General features: G+C 44.5%; 1 protein-coding gene across 1 annotated transcript; it reads right to left on the reverse strand.

Moving 5' to 3' along the window:
• Positions 1-1,175: 1,175 nt before the first annotated feature.
• CRLF3 (cytokine receptor like factor 3) lies at positions 1,176-15,035 on the reverse strand (the record flags this gene model as incomplete). The annotated part of the gene is made up of 9 exons (XM_082294256.1): positions 1,176-3,320; positions 3,938-4,193; positions 4,477-4,589; positions 7,595-7,727; positions 8,378-8,600; positions 9,671-9,848; positions 10,314-10,401; positions 12,191-12,398; positions 14,904-15,035. The coding sequence occupies 8 exons, from the start codon at positions 15,033-15,035 to the stop codon at positions 3,940-3,942; spliced, it is 1,329 nt and encodes a 442-aa protein (XP_082150382.1). The 3' UTR covers positions 1,176-3,320; positions 3,938-3,939.
• Positions 15,036-15,093: the final 58 nt, after the last annotated feature.

The following is a 15,093-nucleotide window of genomic DNA, read 5'->3' on the forward strand; positions in this document are numbered from 1 at the left end:
TGTTGTTTTGTAGTTGGTGATCACAATGGGTCTGTGAACCCCAACTTGGAACCTAACATGATTTCAGTATTAATTCAGTGCATTAACTACTCTATTCAAAAGTAGGTGAATTGTTAACCTTCAGCCCACATTGCTTGGAGTATGTCTTGAATGTAGCCCTTGAATTTTGAGGGGTGGGGTAAAGATTCACTGCTTCATTCCAGGCAGTTACCCATGATTTGAACTGTTCTGATTATTTATGTAATCAACAGAACAAAATTCCCAAACCATACAATCCCCCAAACCAGAAATTTGATTTTACCTTTGGGAATACAGGAGCCATTCTGTGAGGGCAATTGTGACAGTGTTGTTCCAAGTTAAATACTTCTTAATTCACAGAAGTCTGGTGCCATCATTGACAAGTGGAGATGTTCCCTGTTACAAATCTGGCTGTGGTTTCATATCCAAGAAAACAAAGGCTTTGGAGTGGGTAAATCCTCCCTGACTAACCTACAGTTTTTAGGCTGCTTGATTTGAGAGTGACTCTGCAGCTCTGGAGGAGAAACACTTGGCATCTTGTCATGAAGGAAGTTCATGTGAATGGAGTATTTATGAGAGAAAGCTGCCAAGTCAGCAACTTCACTTACTGGTTTCACAAGCTGTTTTTCCTTTAAAAGAGACCAAAGAACGGGAACAGGCTCCAGGTAAAGCAGAACTAAGGGAACTAAGTAAAGCTGTGTGTTAGTCCAACAGGGACTTCATCTGAAGGTGATTAAATACCTCTGCTGCTGGCCAAAAACTACAGATGTGTAAGAGTTGCACCACTGAATGCACCAGTAAGAGACGCGAACAGTAAAATGGAGATGAGACAAATCAGCCGTGATGGAATATTGAGGGGTAGTTCATAGATGCTTTAACAAATTTTATTAAAAGAAGGGGAAAAATATTTTTGTAAGATATGTCAGTTAAAATCTGGAAATAAAAGTAAGTGCACAGGTGCAAAACCTGGAAATAAATTGTTTGGGACTTCTGAGGGACAGAAAATTTAAAAAATGGGGAAAAAAAAGGGGCTAAGCTCTTAAAGATGGCTGCAGTAGTCTAGAAAACATTTCCTTATATTATTAGACTGCTGTGGTTCTCAGTTTTATGCCCCAATAAATAACTTCCTAGACCATACACAGTTGAGGGATAAAATTTTTATTTAAAAAAATTCAAATTTCTCTTGACACGCAAGTCTTAGTTGAGGTAAGTGAATGTACTAGCTTAGGAAAACAACTTTCAGGATTGGGTTTCATAAGCCATTAACACTGTTACTTGCAGGGCTCCAAGAGCTATAGGTGCAAATTGTACAGGAAGTGTCAGGTTTTCCATCCAGCTGAACTCTGCTGCGGAAGAACAGAATTTACACTTTTTACTTCAAGCCTCTTCCACTTCTTTGCATCCTTTGTTCCTTTAGTGCTCAGGTCTCTTGCCCTGAGACTCTTCACTCCTCCCCCATTCACAAGGTGCAGCTCCAAGAGGTGGCTGAAAGTACCTCATTTGGAATTTGGACAGCAAGGCTTGTGCCAAGTTCAAATAAAAAACAAAACCACAATAACAATGAAAGAACGATTGGCAATCTGCCCTCGTTCAACACACAGCTAAAGCTTGAAGGCAGAAAAACTTCTCTTGCCTTCCTCAGCTCTCCTGGGCAGCAGTAGGGGTCTCCCATGGCCCTTCACAGTCACCTTCAGCTGCTTTTATTTATATTCTGAACAACCTGACACAGCATTGCCACCTCTGGAAGTACCTGAATTCAAGGTTTAAGCTTTTTATTTTCTAATATGTAAGTATCCTGCAGAATCTACAGTCTGACCAGCCCCTCCAAAAGCAGATTAAAGGGTACCTGACCCGTTGGTACCTCAGAAATGTGGATATTCACAATTTTAGTTTCCATATCGTAAAAGTACTAAGTTACAACTAGTACCTGATACCTGAAGTGTATAAATAAAACTGCCAGCACTACTATGTGGAGCAAGATTTAAGTTAGCTGCTATCTGGAGTGCCAGCCTGACCCTCTGAACAGGACTGACACTTTCATCTACTGAATCTTATTGTAAAAGTACTGAAAACACTCTTCACAGGAGAATTAAAGTAACATTGAAAGCACAGGATAAGCTAGTACTCTTTTTCCCTGACACTGAACTAGTGAAGCTTGAAAAACTGACAGTACTGCAGGGCCTTTGCTGCTAACAGTGGATGATCTGACCTGCAGCAGTTGAGTCTTTCTCACTTCATGTCTTACAGCCAATTCCAACCTAACCCTGCCTTGTGCAGGTTCTTTGCAGCACCCATCTAAATCCGCATGCATTTTTTTTTTCTTGTAAATGGTATAAATACCAACAGCCATTCTCCTTGTCTGAAGTTCTTGTACCCCTGCCACAGCTGCTTGGGGAAAAATTCAGGCAGGATGGCTGATGTACTGACAGTGTGAGTATGGGCAATGTTAATTAATTGTAAAATAAGCTTTTATGCTTTAAGCTTATTATGGTAATATAGAGGGCTAATGTAGCACATTGCCACTGAAGGAAAGGCAGTATGATTGTCTAGGCTTTATAAAAATAATGCTATTCTAACGTGATAAAATATATTTAATTTTAATTGAACATGAGGTAAGAAACCCCTCAGTGAGTGTTGCTTTTAAATATTCCTTAAATGCAGTAGCATTAAAATCTTTTGACCAGGAATAAGCTCTCTTTTGAGACTGAGCTTATCCATTGTAGTTGCTCCTTAGAGGAAAAATATGTAACTTTATATAATTTCTGAACTCCAAGTCATTTAATTCACAATATTTTTTATCCCATCCTATTCTATGGAGACAGCTTAATTACCACCCTCTCTTCAATTCTGACTGCCCCAGGTTAAATCTGTGCAGGCAGGGTATGCCTGAAGCCCACTTCCAAAGCCCATCTCCCTTACTCCAGGTGGAGCTCCAGCAGCAGGCACAGCTGCGTCAGCCCAGTCTGTCTGCAGTACTGGGACCATATACCTGCACTGACAGCACAGCGTTCCCAGGCAGAATTTGGGATTGCCAGGAATCCTGCATATCACAACAGCCCTTGTGTTGTCAGACAGTAAGAGAAGGTTGTCTCTGCATGTTAGGAGGGCTCTGAGGAACCACAGCTGCCAATCCACAGGTTGAGGCCAGGTAGCAAATCACTGAGACTGTCTCCGACACAGGATCCATGTGAATTGTAACCAGGGAAGACATTCAGAGAGGATCAGGATAACATCCTGCGCTGGCTGTTGGTCTGCTTGAGGCAGCCTTGCACCGTTGATGTAAGTATCACCATGCAGCTACTCTAGAAAACATTCCAAGTGACAACACAGAAAACAGTTCAAGAAGTATTGAAATAAGGCACTTAAGTGAGACAGGAACAGGCTGGCTCAGATGTCCCTGCTCCGGAGGGACAAACAGTACCGTGCGCGGAGGAAGCAGCTGCCACAGGTGGGCCCCACTGTCCACTCAGACTCCTAAGGCAGCATCGTGCACAAGGAAGCAGAGCAGGACCTTGCCGCTCTAAATACTGTGCTCTGAGTGGTATAAATACAACTTTGGTCCATTACCACCCCTAAAATGCTTACAGAGCAGCAGTTTTAAGCAAAGTTAATTCTACACAATGCGTGTACCCTGAGACGAGTACAATTGAAATACTGACAAAAATCAAGTCTGGAGGAAAAAAGGGAAAGGTCTGATGGACTGCTTAAATTAATTTGCCTACACAAATGCTTGTGTCTAGCTTTTTCCAGAGTAACAAATCAAATGTTTCACAATTATTGTTTAAATGAATCCAGTATGAAGTACAATATAGTGGAGTTCAAGTACTATAAAGACAGGGGTTTGTTACAAGATTGTTGTCAAACAGCTGGAAACTCAGCTTTTAACATTACAGCAAGAACAAAAAATCCCTTTACTCACTGCTAAAACACCAAAACCTTCCAGCCTGGGTATGAAAATGAACATCCAAAATACAAAGATCCACAGCATTGATCAAGTACCCAGTCAAAGACCACTTCTCTGTTGTTGGAGCTGATGGTTACTCGAAGCTTGAAGTTTCCTCCCTCGTTGCTGCAGGGTCCCAACTGCACAACTTCCATGTCAAATGTCACAGTCGAGCCAGAAGTAACAGCAGGCAGCTGGTTTGTCATTTCTTTTCCATTTACAAATACTGCCCCTGAAACAGCAGATCTACCATTTCTCATTTTCTGCATGTACTAACATGGAAGATCACATCTCCCCATTTTTTGCAAACAAATAGGGAAAAAACGCTGCTGCATTTCTTTTGTCACATGGAACAGGCTGCAATAACTGCAAGCAGGAAGAGGAGATCTGTGATCTCACCAAAGATTTTTAACTGCACAAGCAGCACATACATAAAAGTTGCTCATATATTATGCAGGGATCTAAAGAGCCAGGGGCTGTGGGGTTTGGGGGGGAATTCTGTGGTTCAGACTCACCATTTGTGCTGATGCACACAGCTTTGTCCCGCTGAAGGGAGTCGTAGCCATTCTGCTGCTCCACACACACTCCCAGGCTGTCCCGTCGGTCTGGCTGGCCCACGGTCTCAATTCTAACAAGCAAAAAGTTAAGTCAAAACCTGAAGCTTTAAATCAAAACATACCATGAAACCCAGACAGTAATAACCTGTCACACCAGACCCTTGTACTGTGTTCCATGGCTCTCAACAAATTCATCCAAACTTTTGGGGAGGTCCCCAAAATTCCTACCAGCTTTCCCAAGAGCTCCACTGAGCAATACTCTGTTAATCTGTACAAAATAGGAACGTGCTTCCTGCAAACTTCCAATGGTATTTAATACTATTCTCCACTGTCACATCTTAGAAATGGTCTTTTGAAATGATTTCCAGTTGTCTGAAGCAGACAGTGTGCTCAGCTAGCCAATTAGCTATATCAGATTACTAGTCAGCATCATGTATTATGACAAGACATCAGTAGTTTCAGCAGGGATTTAATAAGCATTACCAAAATAGGTTTTTTGGGCCCTGCCATGTTCTGCTGTAATGGGATGAGGATGGGGTGTTGCTTAGGGAGTGTGTTTGGTTTAGGCTTTTGTAATAAATCAGCTTGGTGCAAACCAAGCAATGCCTAGAAGAGCATTTACATGTCTGGCTTCTGCTCAGCTGTATTTGGAGTTTTAGTCTGGGGAAAGAATCTCTGAAGAAAATGCATACAAGTTTTGCAAATGACCAGGGACTCAGTTCCCTTTGGGCCCCAGCAGAGGAGCGAGGCTGCACAGTTCGTACGCTAAAGGGCTGTTCTGGACTTGAGTCCTTTCTCTAGTACTGCCACCTCTCAAAGGTGCTAAATCCTACTTTACAGAGAGCCTGAGTGACTCAGGAAATTCAGATGGTCTTTCCTAGAAAGTAAAGCAGTTGCTATTTTCATTGCAGCTTGAGAGAAAGAACAGACTGATACATGGTTGTTGGCAAACGAGGGAAAACTTCAGCAAAGCTTTCAAGAACCAGCAATTAAAGGGGGCAGTGGACTGGCACAGAATGGGTTAACTCTTTTGAGGCAAACCGGGAAGATAAAATTGGAACCATGTTTTACTTTTGCACTCCATTAGGTTTTTCAGTCCCCTGGGAATGTCACTAAGAGAGCAGTAGCCTTGCACTGTAAAGCGAAGAGAAAACAATTATTTAAATCTCCAAGAAGCTTTTACTTTGGAAGGGATCCACAATGTTTTCCCAAAGCAACTTTAAAGGCAATTTCAAATTGATTTTGGTGCACAACAAAAATGCCACACAACAAAACCTCTCTGCCACTGCAGCCCAAACACTGAACCCCAGTGAACCACCACCAGTTTCTATTTGCCTCAGAGCACAGAAAGGTCCATCTGTGTGGGATCACAGGAACTGCCTCACGGTCAGCTGTCAGCAGAGTTGTGCTGGGTTCCTGATAAAGCCAGCATGACCACCACAGGGCATCTGCTGGGTGAGCCCGAATCACCAGCCTGGCCAGAAGGACTGTGGCTCCCCACAGCAAACAAAGCTTTAGAGATGAAGGGTAGGTCACTGCAGAGAAATGTTCCTGTCCCTAAGGGCAGCTCCCTGGAGGCTGCAAAGAAACAGGAGATTTGACCTAATGCAGTGATGTTTTCCTACAGCTTGGCCAAATGCTTCACCTCAGGACAACTGCCACAGCTTATCTTTAAAATGTAGATACAAAATACTGTGTTTATTACAGCTTCACTTCTCACTGACAAGCTGTGCCTGGGTCCTGAACACAGAGAACCCCCAGAGATGTTTGTGAATAATAACTTGTGTTCCAACAGCTGGAGAAAGTCAAGCACCAAGTACTACATCTCCCTGCTCAGGAAAATCTCTCACACTTCCAAACAAGAATCTACTCTTGGACCTTGGAAGGGGAACACAACCAATTCTTGAGGCTGTCTTCAATCTCAAGATTCGTGTCACGATAGCTCTTGTGGACACATCCTCTGCCGTCCTGAAACAATCTCCTCTTGGAGAGAAGTCCATAACCAAAATGTGAAGCAAAACATTTTCACATGCTACCAATAAAAAATGATAAAAGGCACTGGACTGAGAGAGAACCTCAAGGGAAACCTCAAGGTTCTGCCTTTAATTTCACAGGCATTGCTGAGCCAAGAGAAGTAAAATCTAGCAATAGATTTCAAATGAAAGCTTTAGATCTTTTTACCTATCTCAGACAGGGCAACTGAATACATCCTCACACTGCAACCATCTGAAGTTAACATAATCTGTTATCAGGAAGGGTTAAATGAAACACCATGGAATAAGTAATGAAAGTATCATGAACAGCCCTTTTTGATTGCCTTTGGGGGTTGCTTGCTGTACAGCAAGTAGTTTTATTTAACCAGGGAAAAGATGAAACAAAGCTTCAGAGTCTCTGAGGTCTGTAATTACAACTGACATATCCACAAGGACATTCCTCATACCCTGTTAAACAGCATCATCTCAGGGATAGGACTACAGGCAGAAAAACTGCCAAGGTTTTTAATCATGTTCTGTGTCAAATGGAAAGCTTGAAATTCACAAGATCCCTTCTCTACTCTGGATCTCCTAATGCCAGTTTCAAGCATTAGTAGTCTGACCAGCACTATTTATCTCAGATGTTAAAGGCATTGCTGCCAGACTGTTATCCCAACAGCACATCAGTGTTTTCATGTCCAAAGTCTTCAGAGCCAGTGAATAGTCTGGGAAGGAAAGTAACCCCTGGCCCAAGGTTAAAAGGAACTAGAGGCAAAGCGCCACTGACTTCAGCCAGTAACAGCTGCTACAAAACATCAGGAAGTTCAACATTCCACAGATCTGGTCAGCATGGGCTATATTTTACAATCCCTCAGGAGTTCACTCATCTCTCTTTTATATAACCGCAGATCCTACAAAAACATCAGGTGTTTTCCTACAAAGCCAGGAAGCAGAACTAAAGAACTAAAGACGTCACATAGAGACACTACCTTGACTAGAGCTGAGCTGATTTAAAACTCAAACATGCCTCAGGTTTACACACAATTCAGATGTGACAGCTCACAGGGGATGCACCAGCCACCAGCCACCCAAAAACGACTTGCCTGAATGTTAATGTTTGCCCACAGAAATAAGTAGGAGCTTTGGAGTAGAGCACACCACACGATTGAGAATCATTCCGAAGTGCTATGTTTCTTCTGCTGCTCAAGCTGTAACCCTCCAGACCAGTTGTCCATTCTTCAAAGAAAACAAACAAACAAGAAAGAAATTGTGAACCTCAACTCGCTCCTGTCTGTGCAAAATCAAGCCAATCCCAATGTCTACTCAGTCCACCTCATGCAGCTCAAGCTATGTTAATAACAGGGGCTGGTTTTGCCTTTTTCTTATGGAGAGATTTGTTTTTCAAATAAATTGCAATTACAAAAAGTATTTTCCAGCTCAGAGGTCCCCAGGAGTTCACTCTTTGCTGCAATCCCTGCCAAGTCTTATCATAGGCAAAGAAAACCCTTCATTACCCACTGCGCTTACAAATTTTTAAGTGAAGAGAAAATTTAAATTTTTCTCTCTCCAAGATAAGAGCTTGTTGTGAGCTGTACGTCATCAAAAATGCTTACGTTGTGGTGAGGGAGAAGGGAAAAATAATGCTTTTCATCTGGCTCACATGCTTTCCAAGGCTAAGGAAGCAGTGAGCCACCTGTGAAAGGCTCACTGAGTGTCCCCATGCCAAGGAAGAAAAGAATGAATTGTAGGACAGAGGAACAGTTCATCGCATGTCACACGCACACCCCATAGCTGGAGACACCCCCCGCCACACAAGCATAGCTCCATCCACCTGCAGCCCCCCCCAGAGTGCTGATGAGCAGCTGAGGGTTCAGGATGACCAATACCGTGGGGGACCAGCGTGGTGCAGCCAATCTGGGGGACACTCCAGGGGCTCCACTCCTGCCGCCCGTCCCCGCGGGCGCACACCCGGAACTGGTAATCCACGTTGGGATCAATGTGCAGCACTATGAACTCTGTCTCCGAGCCCACATACACATCCTCAAAGTGGCTGGCAGTGCTCTTGCGGTACTGCAGCCGGTAGTCCTGGGGTATGAAATCATCATCCACCTGCAGGAACATTTATTGCGTTAATAAGGATCCCCCTGGTTCTCCTTTTCTCTCTGAAGGGGCACATGTTAGGACAGCACCGCAGGTGATCAGACTCACAAGGTATTTCAGAGCAGAAAATGTGCCTTGTAGACACATCAGTGTCTGAACTAACATCAGCATCTGAACCAACAAAAAGATGTATCAGAATTATTACAGCTAAAAAATATTTACAGAGGAAGAAACATTTAACAGAAGGCTGTTCATTCTAGCAGAGATATAAAAAAATCCTTCAGCCAAAAGCTGAGAACAACTTTGCAGAAGAAATTCTGTGCCAGTTTTTAACAGCAAGGGAAAATGACTGTTGTCCTTCATAAACTGTTTCAGGAATGATTTCCAGTTCTTTGATATTTCTAAGTCCAAAGATATTTACACACACACACACACCCTCAAAAAAGCCCCCTTCAATATCCCCCAGGCACAACCAAATCCAGGGAATTCCTCTATACCACAGTAAATCAGACCCCATTTGAGAGCAGTGCCTATGGTTTAATAACCTGAGTCCACATCCTTTACAAGTGAAGGGTGGCCAACAACGACTGGAAGTTGCTAGAACAACAAAAGTTTGTTTGATGCTGCCAAGGAGCATAGAGCTGTCCAACAACAACTAAACCACATCAGATCACAGCAGTGGTTTACTCAAAAATAGTCTCTGTGTGTCGAAGAGAAAAGCTACTGGACTAGCTAACACCAATATAATAATATTTTCTCTTTCAACCCACTGCATCTCCCTAGGAACACAAACATGCTTAGGGGTAAAAGCATAAGAGAGCAGGTCCAGCCTCATCCTGGATCTGCTGAAGCAAGTGTCTCTGCCAGGCAGACTCAAACCCCAGCACCAACCACACCGTCACCAGGCTACCTTGCCTTTAAATGACACCATTACCATAAAAAGCTCAAGTTTCTAACTCCACACTGGAGTGGACTAGTCCTTCGAAAGCCGTAGAGAATTCAGAAAGAAGGTGGATTACTTGGGTTCTTTTAGAAAAAACTCAAGTCTAGAGGATTTTCCAACAGGATATTTTACCTACCTTACACCATCGGACTAAAATACCTCCAGGCTTTTCCACAAATTCCTCCAGCTGTACAGGTGGGCGAGATGCCACAGTTCCATGTCTGAATATTTGATTTTTCAGTATAGTAAGGAGGCAGTCATCCAGCTGGGCAGATAAACAAGGCACATCAACCAAGGAGGGCACTTCTGGTAAGCTGAGAAAGGAAAGTTCACTGTAATGAGAGGGACCAGCTTCTACAAATTCATATTTCATCCATACACTCGAATCTGTGCAGATTTGCAAAGAGAGAACAGCTGCAGAAATTGGCACGTGCACTCCAAACTTAAAAGACTCAGAAAACATTGTGGTTTTAGCCCTAACCAGACTGCCTGTTTGTGAGTAAATACTCTGAAACACAGGCTGTTCTATGGGGAGTGGCTTCATCCTTCGCAAATAAACAGCCTTTATTTCCACAGAACATATAGAGGGTGAAAATCCCCTCCATTCTCTAAGTACCAGCCCCAATAAGAGTCTGTGAAACAAACAGGACAGCAGCACCTCAAATGAATCTTTTGAGGCAATGGAGTGGAAAACATTTGTTTCAAAAGAGAAAAGATCCTCTTCAAAGAAGGGCACATATGCCACTGCCTCAGATCACCTCAGAATGTTGGTGTCTTACCTATCTAGCTGAATATGTAAAGCTTTTTTTGCAAAGTTGCAAAGTTTCTCATTCTGTGTTCCCACATCTCCATCGACTGCACTCTCTCCTGCAACCAAACAGTAAAAATATTCCTAATGAGACAACGTCCACAGAAGGCATTCTTTGCTTCAAAGAATAACCAGTTCTGACACGAACAACCAATTAAATGTGAAGCATTCTCAGCACTTTTGCTAGTCTTAGCTAGAAAATACAATTACAGGTAACAATATAAAGCCTATCTAGCAACTTTTGAAGCTCTCAAATCTACCTGTAGACACACCCATAACAGATGTAATAATTTGCCTCAGGTCTCAGACAGGAGCAGAACTGGGGTCAGATGATGCCAAAAGTCAGGGGTAATAATCCCTTCCTCCACCAGCTTTAAATGAAGAGAAAAGCAAAGTACCTTCACTGATCAGAAAATAAAAAAGCAGACACTTGAAAGCAAGAAATAATTTCAACCATTGTTCTATTTGCTACAATCAAAATGGCACTATTGTCACAATGAAGGAAATAATCCATGCATTGAAGTGTGGAGATAAATACAAACATTTTCCTAAGCTTTCCATATAAAGTAGCATCCCACACTTCATCTTACAGAGACATATGCTCCAGTCTCCTGACTTTAGGATAATTTACAACTTCAGCAAGCTCAGTTCTTTTCCAAGTGGAGGATTACGCACGTTACAAATCTCTGAAGGAAAGCACACGTCATAATTGGCAGCAGGAGATTTAATAACCACGGAGGCTTAACTCCTTTCTGACTTAGCTGCAATGTGAGCTTGTCCTGCCCACAGCACTCAGTGATGCTCCTACTCAGAGCACCCAGGGGATGGGAAGTGCAGCAAGTCAGCTTCTCATGAGACCCCATAGAATCTCACACAAAACACAGGCAATCTTTGCCACCACCCTGACTCAGTAAGGTGAGACTTAAAATAAAACCAAGGTGAAAACAAGCTGTCCTAGAGTTGTGGTGGTAGAAAAAAACCCCAACAAATTAATCCTTTAAACACTGTCACTGCTCCTGTGAGCAGGAGGCACTGAGCTCCCAGGCCAGCACAAAGCTCAGGGCTGAGGAGGAACTGGGAGCTTTCCCACCCCTGGGACATGGCTCAATGTGCTTTAGCTCCCAGAACTGAGCTCATGCTGAAAGAAAGTTAAAGTTGAGACACGAGAACAATGCAAGGAAACTGCCAACACACTCATGGCTCAGACATGCCCTCAGTAGGTTCTCCAGCCCGGGCAAAACAGGCAAGAGTGACATTCCTTTCTGCCGAGGTATTTAGCATCAGTAGGGTATAGTCTGGCCCTTACAGTAATATTCCACATGGCCATTTTTGTCTGCCTCATCTTCAGACTTTTTAGAGAAATTTTCCCCATACAGCGGCCATATCATTCCTCATGCTCCCCACCAACAGCAAATATAATCACACTTAGGAGGACAATTTGTTTATTTCAGCTGCTATTTCAGCAAGACAGAAATAACTTACTTCACCAAAACAGACACTTTGCTATGGTGGTATCCACCATATATTTTATTTCAAAGTAGCCTGACATACTTTTCTGTCTACCCTGGAGAGGTACAGAATTTCTCTGTAGTGAATTAATTCCCAAATAAGTACTTCCTGCCCTTTAGGAGAGGCTACACTGACATACGTACAACCTAGGATTGGAGTGAAATGTTGAAATATGGATTTGTAGGAGATAATATTGATCAGCTCTTCACTACATCTACCCAATTCTTAACATTTAGAGATGAGTCCAAAATGAGCCAAACACGCTGCTCATAATTCCAGACTTTTGACAGACCCACACTGGAAGGCAGAGCTAAGACTCAGCACCAGGTCCTGCCTCACCTTCCCGGAGCAGATCATCGGCCGTGCTGACTCCGTGCTCTATCAGCTTCTGGCACTCATCCAGGGGCTTGATGCTCTCTTGCTCTATGACATCCACTTCCTGCAGTAGGGACATCAGTCGCTCATCCAGAAGCTTCTTTAGGGTCCCTTTCAAATCGCTAAAATGCTGCTCAAGCACATCTCTGGTCAATGTTGCACTTTCTTTGATCTGAATTCAGGTAACAGGAAAGAAGGATTCAGGATAAAGGCAAAGGCCATACACATCTTTTATTTTTCTGAAGCATCTCATTTGCTCAGTAAAGCTGCAAGTGGAGTCTGCTTTAAAAAATGACCACTGGCAGTTAACAAATCAGTGAAGTCATTTTTAGCACATGTACAGCAGGGAGGGAGGCAAAGAAACCAGCCTGGACAAGGGGAAGAGCATATTAACTAAACAAAATACAAACTGGATTACGGGTGCTTCAATCAAGGAATTTTTCTTGTCAGAAAAATCCAAATGCTTTGTAGATCTCCTCCCTGCTGCCCCTCAAAAAACCCCCACTGCTGTAATCCTACTCAAAAACCACCTGGCATCATATACAGGCAATCCCCCTTGCAAACAAAAACCTATCAGACTTTTTGAAAACTATCTAGGAGCACTTTTCCAAGCCCTATCAGTTCACTGGATTTTTAAAATCCTCGGCTTTCTTTTCAATTTTGTTCAAACAGCCCCCCTTGGTGACAGGACAGGCTGAACAGCAAGTCTGTTTTGATTCCGGAAGAACCCAACCACGGAAGGTTCTACAAGTGTTTATTAAAATGTCAGCAAACTTGCTGAATCTGACTTTTAGGGAAGAAAACACACTTGAACATCCCTGAGCTAAAGATGCAAAAATCAGAAGTGACCATCTCCCTGTGAACAACTTTTCTAAGTCACACACACAGGGAAATGCTGCAACACACTCATGGCCTTACACATAATTTCTAGATCTTTAGAAGTACAGACAACCAACACAGGAAGTTCTCTGGTTAGGTAAAATAAATTTCCTCTTCAACTAATATTCATGAAGCTCTGCAGCTGCCACACAGCTCTGCTTCCCTTTTCTTGTAATTTCAATGCTTGAGAAAAAAAAAGAGGAAGTATTTAGCTTTGTGAAGGGGTGGGGCAAAGGAAGGCAGAACAGTCACTTCTCCAAGCTCTTTACCTCCATTACAGGCAGATACAAATTCAGCAGCTCATCTCCAGGATTAGATACTGCTCATCATGCAAAAGAGGAAATGCAAGTCCCTGAACACACAGAGCTCGGTGCAGTTTGCAGAAAATCATGTCCCATTGGTCCAAAGGAAAAGGATGCAATGTAAGTGATCCAGCTCTATCACATCTGCCCACCATCAGTCCCCAAATAATAAAGCTGCCACTATATGAACCCCAGTCTAGCACACTCAGCACTTTGGGAACACAGGGAACTCTTGGATGTGCACAAAACAGCAAGTGGTCCTGAAGATGGAAAGAGAGAAAACATCAACATGCACACAGTAAAGAAATTCCCCCTGAGAGGAAAAGGAAAGGTGAGCTAACTACACACTCACTGCACAAAGGCACATGGGCTGCCTTTCACTGCACTTGGAATTGCCAAACAACACTTTGAGATGACAAGGTTTGGACTAAAGACAACCATGAACAATTTATTTTCTTAAGTAGCCTGTGGTTTCAGTGCTGACTAATTAAATGTCCAGTGATCACCCACATGCACTTGGGAGCAGGACACTCTCCTAGCAGATTTACAGCAGGTTTCTACACTAATGGGATCTGCTTCAGAAAACCTAACAGGTCAACACAGAAACACTCGCTGAGTTTGATTTTGTTTGGGTTTTTATTTATCCGTTGCAGAGCTGAATCAAAGACAGCAAGGCATCACTTCCAGTCTGCAAAACCCCAAATGCTGAGAGGCTGCCTGAGCAGAGGAGCCAGCCCGGCACTATGGCTCTCCCTGCCCACACTTGCCTATCTCCTCCTGCATCTCCCGGCGGGTGGGTCACAGTCCCAATGGAAACTCTCCTCTGGCTCCAGTGCACAGCTGCAGACAAACCAGCTAACCCGGAATGGTGGCAAGCCTCCTGCCTGACCCACGGAGTACGTGACCCAGGCACTGTGGTGCATGGGGACAGCAGCCTTCAGCACATCATCCAAACCAGGGAGCAGCTTGCCCAGGCAGGTATCCGATGCGAAGATGGGTATAACATTCCCTATTAAATCAGACTTAGCGACCCAGCTACTTTGGAAAATGTAGTTCCTTAAGATTTTATTCCTGCCTGGGGAACCTCCCTGTCATCCCAGAAAATGAGGCTCAGCTCAGTAACAGACTTCAGCTCGCATCCCTTTCCTCCGACATGTCCCACATCTGCCCACTCCCACGCCCTCCATCTCCGGCACCCACCGAGACCACAGGCCGGTCCCAGGGCTCTCATAACCCCTCGATTCGGCGGGGCTCCCCCTCCTCCACCTTCCCTACACCTGAGCCCCATCCCGGCTCTCCCGGCGGACAGGAAACACGGACAAATACCGGGCCCCGGGAGCGGAGCGGCCAGGCCCAGCAGCCACCCCGGAGGGGTCCCTGGTGCTGGCCCCACCCCCACCGGCCCCGCCTGTGGGCACCGGGCGCAGCCCGGGCAGGGCTCTGGCCGCTCGTCCCGGGACAGCTCCGGAGAGCCCCGTCCCGTCCTACTTCCCCACCTGCTCCCGCGCCTGGTGCAGCCCCTGCAGCCGCTGCTGCAGCTCCCGCCGGTAGCTCCGCGCCGCCTCAATGCTCTCTCGAGCCTCCTGCAAGAGGAGCCGCACCTCGACCTCGGCGGCGGCGGCCTCCATGGGCAGCCGCGGCGGCAGCGAGGCGGGGGCGGGGCGGGCGGACCTCGCCCCCGGAAGG

This window comes from Coloeus monedula (assembly GCF_965178545.1).
Source record: "Coloeus monedula genome assembly, chromosome: 19".
Classification (NCBI taxonomy): domain Eukaryota; kingdom Metazoa; phylum Chordata; class Aves; order Passeriformes; family Corvidae; genus Coloeus; species Coloeus monedula.